The sequence below is a fragment of the Choloepus didactylus genome, chromosome 1, assembly GCF_015220235.1.
Source record: "Choloepus didactylus isolate mChoDid1 chromosome 1, mChoDid1.pri, whole genome shotgun sequence".
NCBI lineage: Eukaryota > Metazoa > Chordata > Mammalia > Pilosa > Megalonychidae > Choloepus > Choloepus didactylus.
The window spans coordinates 160,421,898-160,441,353 of NC_051307.1; the positions used below are offsets into that span (position 1 = coordinate 160,421,898).

General features: G+C 37.1%; 1 protein-coding gene across 4 annotated transcripts in view; it reads right to left on the reverse strand.

Moving 5' to 3' along the window:
- PPP2R3A (protein phosphatase 2 regulatory subunit B''alpha) overlaps nucleotides 1–19,456 on the reverse strand; it is a 243,680-nt gene that overhangs the window by 150,378 nt on the left and 73,846 nt on the right. For all 4 annotated transcript variants that reach the window (XM_037844535.1, XM_037844542.1, XM_037844529.1 and 1 more), the window contains exon 2: nucleotides 9,534–11,956. In XM_037844535.1, the coding sequence (XP_037700463.1) occupies nucleotides 9,534–11,525 (1,992 nt within the window). In that variant the 5' untranslated portion in view covers nucleotides 11,526–11,956. The remainder of the gene's footprint in view (nucleotides 1–9,533; nucleotides 11,957–19,456) is intronic.

Genomic DNA, 19,456 nt, shown 5'->3' on the forward strand with positions numbered 1-19,456 from the left:
TAATTGAAAGCTCTCAGTGTACTATGGTTGAAAGAGAAGTGTGATTAGAAACCACTAGTCTTAATCCTTCAACCTGGGCCCTCTTTATTTTCCCACTTCTTTCTTTCACTGACCTTACACATTAACTCTTTCAACTAGGTAGCTTTCCTTACCCTCCTGCCTAGAAATACCCTTCTCTCTCTCATTATTTATCACTAAATTAAAATGCCAAAAAAGTTTGTTAAATGAAACTGGGTCTTTAGACTTGTCTTAGAGCTTTTTCTGTTAAACACTTCAGTCATATTCCCCCTTCTTCCTGCGTCTTCCATCAGCCTCGGTGAATTTTCATCTTCTTTCCTGAGAATTCTCTCTCTTCAGTTTACACATACTCTACTCATCTTTCAGAGTCCAACTCAGTTTTGCCTATTTCATGAAGGCTTCTCTAACCATATAAGCCCCCTTTCTGTAATTCTTAGTTTATACATACAATGCTTAGTGAAATACTGTAGAATCTCTCCTAAATGACCTTCACTTAACCGATTCTCTGTAATAGTCAATGCTCTCCATTTCTCCTGTAAAACAAAGCAACCAATACCCATGGCACATGATCCATGTTTAATAGGTTATTACTTTCTGGTATGTTCTCTCATTTTTTATCTTGGCAGTTGAGATGTGTGCTTATTAAGAGGCAGTTGTTTCTGTCCCCAACCTGTTCATGCTAATTGTGTTTAGAATAATTATGCAATCTCATTACTCATTATATAAACTAAAGCAAATATGAGTATGAAAAAAAGAGTTGTTTCTAAAATAAAAGAAAAATAAGTTGAATGCTTTATAAAGACTCAATAAAGGCAAACTACTAAAATTTTTGCTGTAGAATTAGGTATGGGTGAGCTAAAGAAGAAAAAGCATTAAAATCTAGAGGGTGCCTATATTCAATTTACTTCACTACAAACTTCAAGTTCCCTTTTCATTTTAAAGAAATTGAAACTGGAAATTTGTCAACAAATGAATCCCAGTTATTAAAGAAAGATGTCATGGAACTCCAATCATCAGACTCATTTTGAAAGAAAAGGCTTTGACCCTATATCAAAGATGTCTGAATACATTATATGGTCTTGAGTTAAAATAAAATGTTTAAGATATATTAAAATGTTCAGGATACACATTTTACAGTCAAAACATTTATATATATATATATATATATATATATATACATATATACAAATGCATATAGTTTATGATTCCTTATTGAATAACTGAATAACTATCAATCTCAATCATATTCAAGTAATAGGCTTCTACTGCAATGTTGTTTGTTTGGTTTTTTTTTTTTTTGAGATGTTTTAGAAATAGTGCCTGAATTCTTGTGGGCAAGATCATTCATTCATTCAACATTTTTCTGAGCACCTATGTGCCAGAATATAGACATGAGGAAGAAACGGCATCCTGTTTTCTTTCCCTCATTGTACCTGGTACAATACTGGTTATGAAGCAAAGGACAACAAATATTTGTTCTTTCATTTGTTTCCCATGAGTCTCTGAAATTTCAAAGTCAGAACAGTGGTAAAAAGCCTGTTCTGCTACACTCTTAAGCAAGAAAACATTTCTCCACGTCCTTTGATGATGAAATAAACTCTTAACTTCTGAATTAGCCAATTGTTTTCCAAAAAGTTCAAAGAGAAAAAAAGATCAGGTTCCCTAAAGGGGCTTAGAGAAGAATAAGTCCGTCACAATGAGTTATTGCCAAAGGAAGATTAGCATGAGCTGGTTTATTTGCTTTTTATTTACTGACTTGTATTTGTATGAAAGTATACCTGTCTGATTCTAGAAAAGATCTAAAAATGTGAGTTAGTTTCAAAGAGTATGTGATAACTGAAAAACAGCACCAAAGGACATAGTTTTTATAGTGATTTCTCCTTTACCGGGAAAAGACCAATACAAAGAAATTTTACTACAGATGCCAACATGTCCTATGTCCTACTTTCTCTGCTTTGGTAACAGAAAGTACAATCCATGGGGCTGGATGTTGGAAGAGAAAGGCTGCTTCTGGGTGAGATATTTCCCCTGGAGAGACTAACCAGAATGAAGAAGAACATAGTGCAGGACTAAGAAAAAGTTTATAAATTCACTTTAGGAACCTGGGAAATTAAGAGATGTGGGCAATTACAATGGGAGGAGCCAACTGTAAGGGTCTTTCCAATGTCTTTCTGGAGTAAACCATGCCATGTTCAACATTAGTGAATGCATGTGGCCAGTATTATAAAATTCTTTGCTCCACTGTCTTCCTTGGTAGTTTGTGGTATGAGTATGTGTATGTGTATGATTTCTCAGTAATTCTGAGGACTTTAACTGATGGTCAAGGACCCTAGTAATGATGACCATTAAATTGGAAATATGCCAGCTGATGAGCTGTGCTTCTTGGATGCCAGAGTGCCTCCCAGGGTAAATACCACAATGGTGGTCTCCAAAAGTAGGTCCCTGAGAGGGGATGATAGAAGGAACTGTCAGATCTAGTTCAAATTAGTTACTGTTTGCTTCTAATTTGGGGAGGAAAAGGCAAAACTGTGATTCAGAGGCCTGCATCTGACTATCTCAGCTCTTACCATGAAGTAGGAAGACAATGCAAGGTATGGTGTAATTGAGTCTGTGAAGGGATCAGCTTACCCAGATAATTTATCCAATTCTGAGGATGGTCATATAAGGAAAAGTCTAGTTTTAGGGGGCTCAAGTCCAGCTATAATGAGGAAATCCCTTAGGATATTTTATTAGAAAATTTAACTTTATTATGTTTTCTGCTTACAAAAGGACAGTACTGGGTGCAAAGAAAAAATTAAACAACAGAATACAGTATACAAACAAAAGTTCCTACAAAAATTATTAACAAATATGTACTGAACACTCGCTAAGCGTTAATCACCATTCTAGGCTTTGGGATATAGCAGGGAACTAAATAGACAAAATTTCCTGCTTTCAAAGCTTAACTTCTAGTGGTGATAGTGCTGATGGACTTAGGTGTGCCAGTCTGCCTGTATTATGGTCCCCAAAATGCCATTATCTTTGATGCAATCTTGTGGGGGCAGACATATTAGTGTTGATTAGGTTGAAACCTTCTGACTGAGTGCTTCCATGGAGATGTGACCCACCCAACTGTGAGTGACACCTTTGGTTAGGGTGTGACTTCTGACTGAATGTCTCCATGGAGGTGTGGCCCCGTCCATTCAGCGTGGGCTTTGATTAGTTCACTGGAGTCTTATAAAGGGGCTCACAAACAGAAGAACCAGAGGGCACCTGGGAGTGACATTTTGGAGAGGAGCTTGCAGCTGAGACAGACATTTTGAAGAGGGCTGTTGGAAGCTGACACTGACATTTTGGAGAATACCATTTTGAAACGCAACTTGGCAGCAAGCAGACGCCAGCCACATGTCTTCCGAGCTAACAGAGGTCTTCCGGATGCCAATGGTCATCCTTCAGTGAAGGTACCCTATTGCTGATGTCTTACCTTGGACACTTTATGGCCTTAAGACTGTAACTTTGTAACCAGATAACCCCCCTTTATAAAAGCCAATCCATTTCTGGTATTTTGCATAATGGGCAGCATTAGCAAACTGGAACAATAGGTAAATTAAATAATATATCAGAGAATGGTAAATGTTAGGGAAAAAAATAAAGCAGGAAAGGGGTAAAAGGAATGCCAGAGCTATGTGCACACAATTTAAGCAGTGGAGGAAGGCCTCACTGAGAAGGTGATAGTTTAAAAAAGACTGAAAACTGGTGACAGAGTAAGCCATGCAGGTATGGGGCAGGAGGAATGGTAAGTGGGTTTGTGTCTGGGATATTTAGAAATAGTGGGACCAGAAGACAGGAACTGTAGACAATGAGAACAAGCAAGTCTTTCAAGGAGCTCTGGAGTGAAGGAGAGCAGATAAGCAAGTGTTAGCTGAAGAGGTACATATAGTCAATAGAGACCTTTTTTTTTTTTTTTTTTAAGATGGGAGAATGGTTTTCCTGCAGATGAAATGATCTAGCAAAGGGGAAAAACTGATGACACAGGAAAGGGTCAATTGCTGTAGGAATGCCCCTGAGTTGACAGGAGAAGATGGGACCTAGAGCACCAGAGCAGGGGTTGGCTGTATATAGGTTCATTAGTTCAACAAATGGTTATTGAGTGCTACCATTTACTAAACACAGGCCAAGAAAGGCTAGTGGCCCAGACACAGAAACTTGAGAAGGTTCACAAAACTCCCTCCCAATTCTTATTTTAACATTTCATTTTTACCAGGTGTATTTTTGGGAGCTGGAGATCACATTGTTAGAGCCTGAAGTGGAAAAAGAAAAGGCAAGATACGAATTACGTAGTCAGTTGGCTCTACATAACTACATCACAGGAGTGCCAGCTTGAACTCTGACTTCAAAATTCGAGAAAAAATGGTAGGAAAGGGATCCCACCTGAATAATAAGTTTTGATTCTTACCTTTTATCTTATTAGCATGCATTTTACTAACGTGGAATTCACAATATTATAAGCAGAGCAGCTTGAAATTTCCCTTTATACTCTCTAAGAAGGAAAGCTCTGTTAAACAAACCAATTTTAATTGTCTTTGATCATCAAGATAAGACTACTACAGAGCTCAGGTTTGGGAGAAGTAATAGATTCATGAAATAGTCATCTATTCTCCCTGGGATTCCCCCAGGACCACAGGCTTATATTTACAAATTAGCTAGAGAGAATGAAGGTACATTTTGATATCTTGGAGCAAAATGGAAATAGTACAAGTCATTATGAAAAATAAACCTCTAGCCTTAATATCATTTAGACTGTGCACATACCAACAGTGAAGTCCTTAGTACATTAATTTGAAAAGAGTATGGTATCCATACCCAAATGCTATCTCCTCCAGAAAACCTTCTATGTATTCTACAAGCTGAGAAGGATTTCTCCCTCCTCTGAGCTCCTGTAGCACCTCATCCATATTTTTCTCATAGCATCTGTTACTTTCTACTTTGTATCAGAGTAAACAATTCATCTTGCCTATTAGACTGTGGGGTCCACAAAGGCTTGTTCTATGTCTGATTCATTGTTATTTCCTACTGTCTGCTGTACATAGTGGAGTAAAAAGAGTTATGAATACACAATCTATTTTTAAGCACTTTAGCAACCTCCATTTTGCATACCAATACATAATGTGCTAATTACAAATAATCTTTATCACATTATTGAAACAGTTCCACTTGAAGCCTGCATTTGACAATTCGCTGTCAACAGTTTTACTTTTTATTCTTTAAAATAAGTAAAATTCTAATTTGTACTGTTTACTAATCCAGAAAGATTTTTCCCTCAATCAACTGAAATTTTAAGGTTGCACTTGATTTAAACATTACAATTTAGTTAAAAAAAAAAAACTTCCCCTTTATTTCAGTTCTTCCTGCATTGACATCCCCCCCCCCCCCACCATGCTGTTCTTTTAATTGAGGCCGGTAGTAATGGAATTTTTCTCTTGGCTTTTTGCTAAAATTCAGTCAAATAATTTTCAAGGTAGATTAGAGTGTATTATTTTAATCCATGAATAACAGTTAACACACCATTGCCCATAAGGCTAAAAACAGACCAAAAATGACTGTAATACCATCTGCTATAGTAATAAAATGATATTATTTATTGCATGAATTAAAAAAGCAGTATAGTTTCTAAGTGTTTTTATTTTCAATTACTAATTATCCTCCATGTCAAAACATGCCGCCCTCAGTAAGTTGCTCATTTTAAATTATGAAACCCTTTGGGACCTCAGCCATAATCCCACTTTCCCTTCTCAGCAAGCTCTTCTCTCTTATTCTTGTTCAACTCACTTCCAGGCCCATCTGCACATCTCAGCTCTTCTGGAGCCTATAGGGCTGTTGCCTATCACTTAGAAGCTTTGTGACAAAAGCATGTTCTGAAAAGATTCATTTACTAGCCAATAATATACATATATTGACAAAGTGAGAAAATTCTGTGGCTGGGGTTAAAAGAAGTTGGATTAAGTGGAAAAGTCAGAGGTAGGCTGTGATAAAGGAGGAGAAGGAAGAAAAACTATGGAGACTAGAACCCCTAGTGAAGGATTTTTTAAAATTTGTTTTTCCTTGTTACTGACACAGTAATCAAATATCATCAACCACTGGTAGTTTTTGCTATTGATATTTGATTATGTTTCCAAGGTTTTCAATGCCTTTAACAAAGTATCACATTGAACTTTATCAAAAGTCCATTTTGCTTATCTACTGTGAAATAATATCTGTTAACTTTTTTCTGTAAATGGCTAGATAGTAAATATTTTAGGCTTTATGGTCTCTATTTTAACTATTCAACTTTGCAGATGGAGCACAAAAGTAGCCATAGACCATAGGTAAACAAATGGGTGTGTTTGTGTTCCAATAAAACTTTATAAACCCAGGCAGTTGGGCCACAAGTTGCTGACCCTTGATCTAGACCAATATTTTCTTTCACTGCCTTACAGTCCTAATGGTTTCTATTGGCTCCCTCTTCCAACAGAAGTCTGGACTTCATTTATATTTGGACAACAAATACTACTCACTTAGATAAAAATGATTTTGAAATACACATTAAAATGCTGATGACATACAATATTGTCACATCAGTCTTTCTTCTTAGTGATCATCAATGCCATTTAAAAATACTTCCTACATGCCCCATTACATAACTCTTTTAATTAAAATGTTATGAACGATTGACAAATTTACAACTGTCCAAAAAGTAAAAATAAATTTATTATTATTTTAAAAACCTCATATTCTATGTGACTCTCTTACCTAAAAACCTTCTTTGGCTCCTTACTCCCTAGAACAAACTCTCTAGCATAGCATACAAGGTCATTAAATCTACCTCTCCTATCTCATTTCCTGCTACTCTCTACCCACTCTGTCTTGTAAGAGTAAAAACAGGAAAAATAATGTTATGTATTAAATACGGATACAGACATATGTAGTAAAAATTTAAAAACTTGCAGGGGGAGATAAATAACAATATTAGGATAGTGGCTACCTCTGGAAAGGGGAGAGGATATTGCAGAGAAATGCCCTAGGGATTTCAATTATATCTGAGAGGAGTTTTTAACAATGATGATGATAATAATGAAAATATTAAATAGAGCAAAGATTTGAAGCAAATATGGCAAAATGGTAAGATGTGACAAAGCTAAGTAGTGGGTATATAAACTGCTTTTCATATCACCCACAATACTTTTCTACTTGGCTAAAAAAGGGGTGGACAAATCCGGCCCACTGTCAATTTTTGTGAGGCCTGGAGCTAAGAATGGTTTTATATTTTTAAAGGCTGTTAAAAAAAACAAAAACAAAGAAGACTATGTGAGAGATACCTTGTATGGCTGGCAAAGCCTAAAATGTTTACTAACTGGCCCTTTACAGAAAATTTGCTGACTGCTGGCTTAAAATATTTCATAAGAAAAACAGAAAGATTAAAGAAAAGAATAAGTAGGGAGGTGACTGAGTTAAAAAAGAATGATTTTTGTCTTCTTATATTAAGTATCTTCCTGAATTGTATTTCCTGTCTCTTTAAATTAGCTTTTCATTAATTACTTTTTTCAGCTTTCATCTATTAAGAAATCTCATCAAATTTCATTTTGTTTTACTGGACCTTGTTTAAAAGACTGATAGGATGAGATCAGGTATGTCCAGGGTGGTACGATCTGTACTTTATGTATGATCGTTCTGTAAACCTACAACTTCTCTAATAAAGAAAAAAAGCTGAAAAAAAAAAGACTGATGGGATACAGTCTTTTAATAAGACTTTGATTTTAATCCATACTTGTCAAAAAAACTGGGAAATTCATTTAGAACCCAGAGTGGCATTTTTTGGTAGCTGAACTTAGATTGGGGGTTGTCAACAAATAAGGAAGAGATTCAGACACAAAGAGATTTCACAGAAATGCCAGTGAACATCTGAGATTATTGAGACCCAAATCCCCATTTAATAACCTTAATTATGTATTGTTTTAAACTTTAGTGTCACTGGTAAAATTGTGCAAAGCAGAACAACAGCCACAGTATAAATACCAGGTAACAATTATTCATCTGATCACAATATACGTTTTTCCTGCTTAAATGTAATTTTTAATGAGAAGTCTTAATGAAAAGGCTATAGCATGTAACTTGTCTTTTAAATTGTCCACATACATGTCATCTTTAATAACCAACTGGGTTTTAAAAATTGGTTTACTTATCAGTAAAGTAAAAATTTACCGTGTAATATTTAAGATATATAAAAAGGCATAAAGAATAGCATGGCAAATACTTATGGCTCCACCACCCAGATTCTGAAATAAAACATTGGGAATACATCTGAGGCCCCTTGAGTACCTTGCTTCAGTTGTATCTTTCTTCCTTCTCCCAGGGGTTAATCATTGTTCTGAATACAGTATTTGGTGTATCCATACATTTCTTCACACTTTTGGTATAAATGCACCCATCTCTAAATAATACATAGTAGTATTCTACAATTTGCTTTTTAAAATTTGTCTTTATGTCTGGGTTCATTCATGTTGATTCGTAAAGTATGTTCTTGTGGTAGAAATAGTGCTCATCAGCTATTCCAGGTGCTCTCCCACATTTCTTAGCCTTTAGGTTGAGATCACTTGATGAGTAGATGTGAAGTGTGTCATGTCTGGGGGGAGGCAGTTAAAAGCACCATCTTCCCACACCTTCCTCAGTGAACTCATAAACCACATATTCCAGATGGGGCGCTGTAAGAACAGGGAGCTTCCACTAGTCTGGGTCCCTGAGTAGCTGAAATGGGTGGAGCAGAGCCCCCTGCCAACCCATGATAGACTTACAACACTAACAAGAAATAACCCTGCTGTGCTACATACAAATGGGCAGATAATTGCTTTCCTGTTGTTAATTCAAAAGCAATCGTATCGGTAATGGAAAAGATTCAAAGACTTTTGATATACTTCTACACCATGACCCTAGACTGATATTTGTTCTCACTTGCATGGAGAAGCAAATCTCACCGATTCTTAATTTTTACCTTCTTTGAACGCCTATTATACTAAAAATACTTTCAGAGTAATGCCTACGTGCTCATATGTACTGTTTCAGGTATGTTAGTTTTGTTTCCCCAACCAGACTAAGCTTTTTAAGAATCATGTCCTCTTCCTTTGTACCCCACAGTGCACACAGGTCTACACAGGCATGGCATCATGATTGATCTACTGGTTGAATGGGGAAAACAATGACTAACATTAAATGCCTACTTTGTATAAAGCATCTTGCTTGTGCATCACATAAATTATCTTGATCCTTATTATTTCCATTACATAGATGAGGAAATTGAGGCTAAGTAACATTCCTTTGGTTACAGAGTTGGGCAGGGGGTGAAGAGCAGTTGAAAGCAGTATGCTTGACTCTAAAGCCTTTGATTTTTACTGACTGAATTGTGAGCCTATTCCTAGCGTACAGCAGGAACTTCAGAACATAACATGGCTAACAAAAATAGTTTTTGTTTATACATTTGCAAACATTTAACTATTGGGTCTTACCTTGATCACCTCTGGGGTCTGCTGAATCAAAACCACTGAAGTAGTATCTTTGGTTTTCTCATCAACAGGACTTCTACAGACTGATAAACTGGCCTGGGAGGAGGCTGTCAACGTTTCCTGTAGAATTTGCATCATTGCTTTTTCTTGTGATAGGCTCCCTCTGCCTGATTTGCGTTCAACTAGTTCTTGAGCAAAGTCTTCAATGCTTTCTAGAATTCGCAATAAGAGGGCTCTATCTTCTTCCTCTATTTTGTGTCCATTGGTTTCAATGATCTTTGTTAGACAGGAAGGTGAAACTTTTTCTGAAGGTGAAGAAACGTTAGATTTCGGGCCAAGATCTACAGGGATCTGACCAGTCAACTGACTATGACTATTTAGAGAGTTAGAGTTTTTACCCTTGGCAAGTGGCTCCATTAGAGAGGTCTCCATTTTTTGTGAAAAAGATTCCAAATCCATTAACAATTTATCTATCTCTTCCTGACTATTAGGGTTCATAAAATCTCTGTGGTCTCCCTCTTCAACTTTAAGAACTTTTGATTTCGGGTCTTCCTCAGGAAGAGTAACAAGTGGTTTCTCAAATATCTTACCAATTTCATTTTGCATTGTGGCTGGACACTTTTTAGCATGAGTTCCATGGTCTGAAAATTCTACTTTATCTTGATTGGTCTTTAATTCCTGACCAGGACCATTCTCTGTCCTTTGTCCTTTATCTGATGCTTTCTTTGCATCTGACTCTTCTTCAATATAAAGAGATTCCATTAAGTTACTTGAAGAAATATTTTCCAAAGGATTCATGGTTAACAGCTGTGATTGAAGCTGGCTGGCTTTTAGAGTTCTGCGCTCATTTACCTCTAAGTTATATAAAGAATCTGTGGAGTTATTTGGAATAGATTTTACAGCGTCTGTTTTCCTAGAATTGTGTTTGTCATCTTGCAATTCAATAGTATGAAGCTGTCCAGAGTCAGGGGCTGAGAGCTGGACAACATCTTCATATTTAGGGGGCTGTTCAGTGCCAAATATTGGGGAGAAAGGAGTCAGCTGTAAACTAGGCATGTTACCAACCAGTTCTGTTAAATCTATAGTTTCATTATGCCCAGACTGCACAAATTCAAATGGTAACTTTTTCAGGTAGGACGCTAACCTGGTCATTACATTCATATAGACAGTTTCAGGGCTAGAAATTGCATCATGACCACTTCCTTCATTGATGTTACTCCCTGACTTTTTCTTTATGCATTGTTTTATGATGTCTGTGCATTTTTTTAAATCCTCAGAGCATTTCAGCAAGATATCCAAGCACATCTTAATGTCTGTCCCAGAAGAAAAGTTATCTATTTTATGTTTTTCCAAAATCTGAGTAACCAGGTTTTCTTCAGAGACGTTTTGAAGAAGCATGGAAGTCAGGTTCATATCAAGTGAGTTTCTATGAGACAAAGATTTTTCCTCCACCGAGGAACTCCGGAGTAAACCAAAGGATGCGGGGTTTCCATCATTATTATAATGGCCACAGAGCAAGTCGAAATCAAATGACCTCCTATTAAATGAGTCAGACTTAACTTTCCTTCCCTTTTTATAAGCTACATGGTTGGAGTTTTTAAGTTTTTCAAGGGAAAATTCTTTTATTTTCCCACTGGCAAAACTGATTGCTTCTCCTGCAATGTCCTTTAAGTTACAAGTGTTCTGAATTGTAGAGCCTTTCTTGACCCTGGGTACACCTGTGAGGGCCTGATGGGGATAGTCACCTTCAGCTATGGAAAGCCCATTTTCATGGGGTAGAAACACAGAGTCCAGATCTGCACCTTTGAACTGAGACACAGGGATGTGCAAGAGGTCTGCACAAACGCTATGATGCACCACAATGCAGTCAACTCCATGCGTGAAGGTGTGGCAGGTTCCAGTGCAATAATGTATGGCTTGCTCAAAACGGCGGTCTATCACCACACTGTTGTAGTGGTTCACAGTACTAACCACAAGTCTGTAAGTTGCTGCCATAATATCAAATCCACTTAGTGGTGGGACGTGGAATTTTCTAGAATTTCAGTTTCAAGTAAATTCTCCTAATAGACACTCAGCTGAAAATATATTTGTTGACAATGTTCAGAGGTTTCTTGCAAATATAATCACTTCTCCCACAAAGGAAATCATATACATTTGAGGTTGGGCAACTGTCAGGATACAGTAGCTGTTGCACATGTGTATTTGTATTAGCAAGTTTAATAATTTAAGGTATAATATCAATTATTTAGTAGCATCCTATTATTTTTATGAAAGAATATCCTCTTCTAGTTATTCAGTTCTATAATGCAGAAATTTATTGTCATAAATTTACTGCCATAAATCTTAGTCGATAGAATAGAAGTATTGTGATAATTGAGTCCTCCAAAGGTTTAAACGATCCATTTTTCGGTGAGTGACAGGGAAACCTATAATAATAAAAAAAAAAAAAGAAAAGAAAAGAAAAGTATTAAAAGGAAATATTTAATACTGAAGGAATACTTTTATTTCCTCTTCCTTTGCATCCCATATGCATTAATCACCAAGTCTTGTTCTTTGCCATGTCACCAAACTGATATTCAATTCATTAATACTCTACATTCCTTACTACCTAAAATAGTAATTATCTTAATTCTGCCTTGTTATACCTGTTTCCAGTCGGTATTTTCTGCTCCCACCTTCCCTGCCACCTCACATGACACTACAAAGCTTAGATTCAGACAGCTTCCACACCCCTTACAGCTCAAGGCTCATCAATACTGAGCTCCACCATGTGTCACAGCACCCCAACCTCTTTTGCCTCACCCCCAAACCCTTCAACTCTATTCCCATCCACCTATAACCTTATTTTCTGCTACTCCTCTGCACCAACCTTTTGCTTCCACCAACCTAGTCTTCTTAAAGACTGACAACACACAGTGCTTGTTCTTGATTCTACAACTTCCTCTACACTTGGAAGGCATTCTCCCATAATCTTCTCTTTTCTTACTATCTGAGAAAAAGAATAACTTCATTACTGCTCTCAGTCTCATCATCCCAGACCCTACCCCCATCCAGATACTTCTCTCTCTTTCCAACAAGTGGAGAATTTACTTAATTATTCTCTAAATTTTCTTTTAAATGGCTTTTAAAACGTATTATAGTTGTTTTCCCAAAAGATTTTATGAATTTATTCACTCAATCAATTGTTCTAAGTGCTAATGATAGAGCAGTGAATAAAACAGTTCCTGTTCTTATGGAGCTGACAATCTAGCTGGGAAGGAAACATGTAAGTAAACATATTTCAGATGGTGACATGTGCTTTGCAGAAAAATGAAGCAAAGTGAGGTATCAGAAAGGGAGATGGGAGGGTGCTGTTTTATGACGGGCAGTCAGGGAAGACCACACTGACATCTGAACAGAGACCTGAAAGAAGAGGAGAGGGCCAAGGAAGTAGAAGGTATTTGGGAACAAAGTATCTCAGGCAGAATAGCTGTCAGTGCAAAGGCACTAAGATGGGAGCATGCAGGAGTTATTAGAAGAATGTCAAGGAGGCTATGGTGACTGGAACAGAGAAATCAAGGGGACAGTGTAGGAGATGAGATCAGAGAGGAAAGGTGGGGAATCTAAGTCAGGCAGGGCCTGTAGACGACTGTGATGAATTTGGCTTTTACCCTGAGTGAGCTGCGAAACAAATGATGGACACTAAACAGAAGACTTGCATAATGAAACATACATTTTAAAATGATAATTTTGGCTGCTATGTTTACAGGAAACTGTAGAGGACCAAGACGAGTAGCAGGAAAACCATTACAGGCTATTACAATAAGCTGGGCAAGAAGGCTGGGCGGCTTGCACCCAGATAGTTGCAGTGGAGATGGTAGATGCTGGATATATTTTGAGAGTAGAGCCAATATGATTTGCTGAAGAACAGAATGTGGGATATTACTGAGCTAGAAGAGTCAAGGATGATGCAATAAGGAAATAATAGGAAAGGGATAATGATAGCAATAAAGGAGAGTATGAGTTTCACTACACCATCACTAGCACTGGTGTTTTAGCAATAAGAAACTTTACCCATTTAATAGATGAGAAGTTTTCATTTGTATTTCTTTCCCAGAAAAGTATTTATTTTACTTATTTATAAGTTATTTTTCTTCTTTGGTGAATTGTCTATTACATCCTTTGCCCATTTGGGTATTAGAGACTTAGTGAATCCAAATATAGATTAATTAACGAAAAATACGTTTTTAAAGTTGAATTCTTATACTGTTTTGAGTATGTATTAGTTTCCTAGCTGCTAAGACAAATACCATACAATGGGTTGGCTTAAGAACAGGAATTTATTGGCTGATAATTTCAGATGTTAGAAGGCTTGCTTTCTCCTGGGGTTGGTATGTTCTGTTGGCTGGTAATCTTTGGGGTTCCTGGCTTTTCTGTCACAAAGCAATGCACATGGCAGCATCTTCTCCAAGTTCTGCTGACTTGGCTTCTGGTTGCTCCCCATGGCTTCTCTCTCTCTGTGCCCAAATTCCTTCACTTGTAAGGACTTCAGCCATACTGGATCAAGGCCCACTCGCATTCCGTTTGGGCACACCTTAACTAATAATAGCATCAAAGGTCATATTTACAAATGGGTTCATACCCATAGGACCAGGGGTTGGGACCTGAACATGCCTTTTGTGGGACATGATTCAATCCTCAATAGAATATAATTCCTGGCTCTTTGGATTCAAGGATTACTCTGTGTGCCAGTGCTACACTGTTGTAAATACTACTGTCATCAAGATTTACTATGTGGTGTTCTAATATCTCTGTTTATGGCTTTGTTTTGTTTTTGTTAACCTCAAAATGTTCTTTAGTGGTCTTCCAGATGAATTTTTTAATTGTCAGGTTTCAAGGACAATCCTATTGAAATTTTTATTACAATTGCAATAAACTTATGAATTATTTTGAAGGACACTGACATCATTACAATATTCAGACTTTCCACTCAGGAAGATATAATAGAAGTTGTGGGTTTACAGAAAAATCTTGCATAAAATACAGGGCTCCCATATACCACCCTATATGAACACCTTGCATTGGTGTGGTATATTTGTTACAATTGATGAAAGCACATTTTAATAATTGTACTATTAACTATAGTCCATGGTTTAACTTACGGTTCACTGTGTTGTCCAGTTCCATGGATTTTAAAAAATTTTTATTCTAGTTACATATATACAGACTAAAATTTCCCTTTTAACCACATTCAAATATATAATTCAATGTTGTTAATTATGTTCACAAGGTTGCACTATCACCACCATCTATTACCAAAACATTTCCATTGTCCCAAATAGGAACTGTACATTTTTAGCCTTAACCCCCTATTGCCCATCGCCTCCCTATCCCCTGGTAATCTATATTCTAGATTTAGACCCTGTGAGTTTGCTTCTAATCAGTTCTTATCAGTGAGATCACACAATATTTGTCCTTTTGTGTCTGGCTTATTTTACTCAACATGATGTCTTCAAGGTTCATCCATGTTGTTGCATGTATCAGAACTTCATTCCTTTTAATGGCTGAATAATATTCCATTGTGTGTATATATCACATTTTGTTTATCCATTCATCAGTTGATGGACACTTGGGTTGCTTCCATCTTTTGGCAATTGTGAATAATGCCTCTATGACCATCGGTGTGAAAATATGGAAGATACAAATTTTAATTTCAGTATTCATTTATCTCCCTCTTTGTGGTTTCCTACAAGTGGCTCACGCTTCATTCTTCTTGTTCTTCAGTGTCTTAACTTTGTTGCTGTGTGAATGGATCTTTAGTTATTGTTTCATTTTCTACCTACTCGCCTTCAATACTCAGATGGCAGCTCATATAAAGCTATAAAACAGATGCAGCTGAAGCAGAAAGAAGTTTCACAGTGAAGGAGGTTCCCAGTAATTCTTAAGTGAAAATAATAAAGAAGTCAAAGAGGAATTAGTGTTATGGGACTTGAATATGGAAATGGAACGAATTATCTTTTCAAAAGATGCACATCCAAAAGGCAAGGAAGAAACAGCACCAGCTATTATAAAACTATGAACCTTTTCAGAAATCCAAGATTTGAAAGAGCTTCTGGGTAAGGATAAAAGGGAAGGGAAACACTAAAGATACTGCTGAATAAGTATATTAGGTAGCTCTATAAGAGATACTAGAATTCTTTCCTAATACAGATGATAAAACTGGTCTAGCAGCAAAATACCATAGTGTTGGAAAACTTAAATATAGACACCTATCAAAACATGTCAGATAAATTTACAACTTGACATAAAAACAACTGTATTTCTCCGAAATTTGAGAAAATACATAAGGAAAGTCAAAACAACTGGTTGATAAAGTAATGTGACAAAAAAACAAGAGTGCATTCATGAGATATTAGAGTCTAAAAAGGCAAAAGAGATCATTGGCATCAATGCCAGATGTGTGTTTTTAGACCAGTGCTGTCCAATAAAACCTGCTTTGATGGAAAATTTCTATACTTGCATTATCAGATGTGGCTGCCATTAACACATGGGGCTATTAGACACTTTAAATGTGTCTAGTACAACTGAAGGACTGAATTTTTATTTCAATTAAAAAAAACTTTATTTTTAAATAATACGAGTCTCGCATAGAAGTTGCAAAACTAGTATATAAAATTCCCATGTATCCTTCTTCACCCAGCTTCACCCAGTGATAACATCCTACATAACCACACTATAACTATCAAAACAAGGAAACTGAATTGGTTCTATTAACTAAACTATAGATCTTATTTGGATTTCACCAGCTTTTACATGCACTTTCTTTCGTTTTTTTGTACAGTAACTACCACCACAATCAGTATACAGAACTGTCTCATCACCCCAAAGAATCCCTCTCATACCAACAAAACAATGGTTTTGAAATTCATTCAGATCTGGGGGTGTCAAATTCTGCCTTTTTATTCGGACCATGATTCAACTAATGCCCAACTGTCTAGCTGGAAACCTAGACATGGAATCTAATCCATCTAATCTATTCTTAATCACAGATAGAATCTAATTCAAAACCATGATGCTATCTCCTGTGTCTCTAAGTAAATGACAGGTACATGGGTTTGAATCCCAATTCTACCACCTAAGCTTGTGGCCTTATACATGCTATTTAACCTTATCATCCCCGTTTCATCCATGTCACAAAGATTAAGTTAACATACGTCAAACACTTAGAACAGTGCCTAGAACACAAGACAATACAAATGTTAGCTGCTATTGCTATCATTAGTTAATCCATTCATTCCTCAAAACTTTCTCTTCTGAGCCAGGTCCTGGGAGAATGATGCTGAAAAGTCCTTATCAACAGCATTAGGGTGGGGCTTCTATCTTTCCCCCTTTCCGCTTCCACAATACATTTTTTTCTTCAGAAAAGTTAGAAAATATTCATAAGTAACAAATATTTTAATGACCTTTATCACCATCCAGAAATAGCCATTGTTAATATTTTATTGATATTCTTCCTTTTTCTTATGATAAATGTGTATTTTAACACATATTGGACCATAATACACATTCTATAACTTTCTTTAACCTAACACTATCTTATGAATATACTTTAATGTAAAAATATCTACATTATTTTAACTAATACAGAATATTTTATTATATGGATAAAATAACTTATCTAGCCATATGCTACTGCTGGACATTTAGTTTATTTCCTTTTTTCTGTTTGTTTGAATAAAAACAGTGATAAACATTCTTATATATACCCTTTGTATAAGTGTCCAATTATTTTTCTTGTGATACATTCCAAGAAGTAGAATGCCGAATTTGACGGGTGAATGTATGTGTATATTATGTATATATGCATTGTCCTAGTTTGCTAATGCTGCGGAATGCAAAACACCAGAGATGGATAGGCTTTTATAAAATGGGGGTTTATTTCACTACACAGTTACAGTCTTAAGGCCACAAAGTGTCCAAGGTAACACTTCAGCAATCGGGTACCTTGACCGGAGGATGGCCAATGGCGTCCGGAAAACCTCTGTTAGCTAGGAAGGCAGCTGGCGTCTGCTCCAAAGTTCTGGCCTCAAAACACTTTTCTCCCAGGACGTTCCTCTCTAGCAAGCTTGCTCCTCTTCAAAACATCACTCCCGATGTGGCCCTGTCTCTCTAGCTAAGCCAACTTGAAAGGTGAAATCACTGCCCTCCCCCCTACGTGGGATCAGACACCCAGGGGAGTGAATCTCCCTGGCAACGTGGAATATGACTCCCGGGGAGGAATGTAGACCTGGCATCGTGGGACGGAGAACATCTTCTTGACCAAAAGGGGGATGTGAAAGGAAATGAAATAAGCTTCAGTGGCAGAGAGATTCCAAAAGGAGCCGAGAGGTCACTCTGGTGGGCACTCTTATGCACACTTTAGACAACCCTTTTTAGGTTCTAAAGAATTGGGGTAGCTGGTGGTGGATACCTGAAACTATCAAACTACAACCCAGAACCCATGAATCTCGAAGACAGTTGTATAAAAATGTAGCTTATGAGGGGTGACAATGGGATTGGGAAAGCCATAAGGACCACACTCCACTTTGTCTAGTTTAGGGATGGATGAGTAGAAAAATAGGGGAAGGAAACAAACAGACAAAGGTACCCAGTGTTCTTTTTTACTTCAATTGCTCTTTTTCACTCTAATTATTATTCTTGTTATTTTTGTGTGTGTGCTAATGAAGGTGTCAGGGATTGATTTGGGTGATGAATGTACCACTATGTAATGGTACTGTAAACAATCGAAAGTACGATTTGTTTTGTATAACTGCGTGGTATGTGAATATATCTCAATAAAATGAAGATTTAAAAAAAAAAAAAAAAAAACATCACTCCCAGCTGCACTCAGTTCCCCCCCCTCCCCCCCGGGAGTCAGCTCATTTATATAGCCCCACCGATAAAGGCCCACCTGAATGGGTGGGGCCACGCCTCCATGGGAACATCTCATCAGAGTCATCACCCACAGCTGTGTGGGGCACATTCCAAGCAAATCCAACCATCACCAAAACGCCTGCCCCACAAGATTACAAAGACAATGGCATTTGGGGGACACAATACATTCAAACCGGCACATGCATGGATACTTTTTAAAGGCTTTTACATAGGACCATGTGTCCTCTGGAAAAACGACACATCTTATACTTCCAATAACAATATAGGAAAGGGCCCATTTCCCCACATTCCCCTGGAGTAATACTATTCTTTAAATTTTTGCTAATTTGATAGATGAAAAATGGAATACACTGTTTTAATCTGCATTTCCTTGATTATTGGTGAGCCTGAACATCTTTTCATTAAACTATGACACATTTTATAATTGTTAACTTGACTTTCTTCATGTCTTTTGTCCATTTTGAGAAGGAACATTTAAATCAGACTAAAGAGTCAGGGAAGGCAATCCAAAATAAGGCATGTATGTCTAGTTTTGAAGGATCAATGAGAGCTAGTTAGAGAAAGAGGAAGAATTCTCCAGGCAGATAAGGAACACACATGGGAAGGCTCAGAGGCATACCATGGTAAAATGAGTTCAGAAACACAAGTAGCTCCAGCTGGTTTCCTTGGGGCAGTGTGTAGACAAGCAGGAGGGAAGAAGACAACCAGAGAGAAGTGGGAATTAGTTTATGGATTGCCTCGTATGCTACACTAAGGAATCTCATATTTATTCTGAAAACTATGGGAAAAACAAAGGCTTTTAGGCTAAGGACTAACATGATGAGATTTATATTTTAGAAAAATCATTCTAGCAGCTAAGTGGAGGCTATATAGAGAGGGACTAGACTGGTGGCATGAAAATCAATAAGCGGCTGCTATTATAATCCAGGCAAGAAGTGGGAGAACCTAAACCAATATGGGGTAATAGTAGTAAAGAGGAGGCATGGATTAAATGGCCAGGGACGACAAATCCT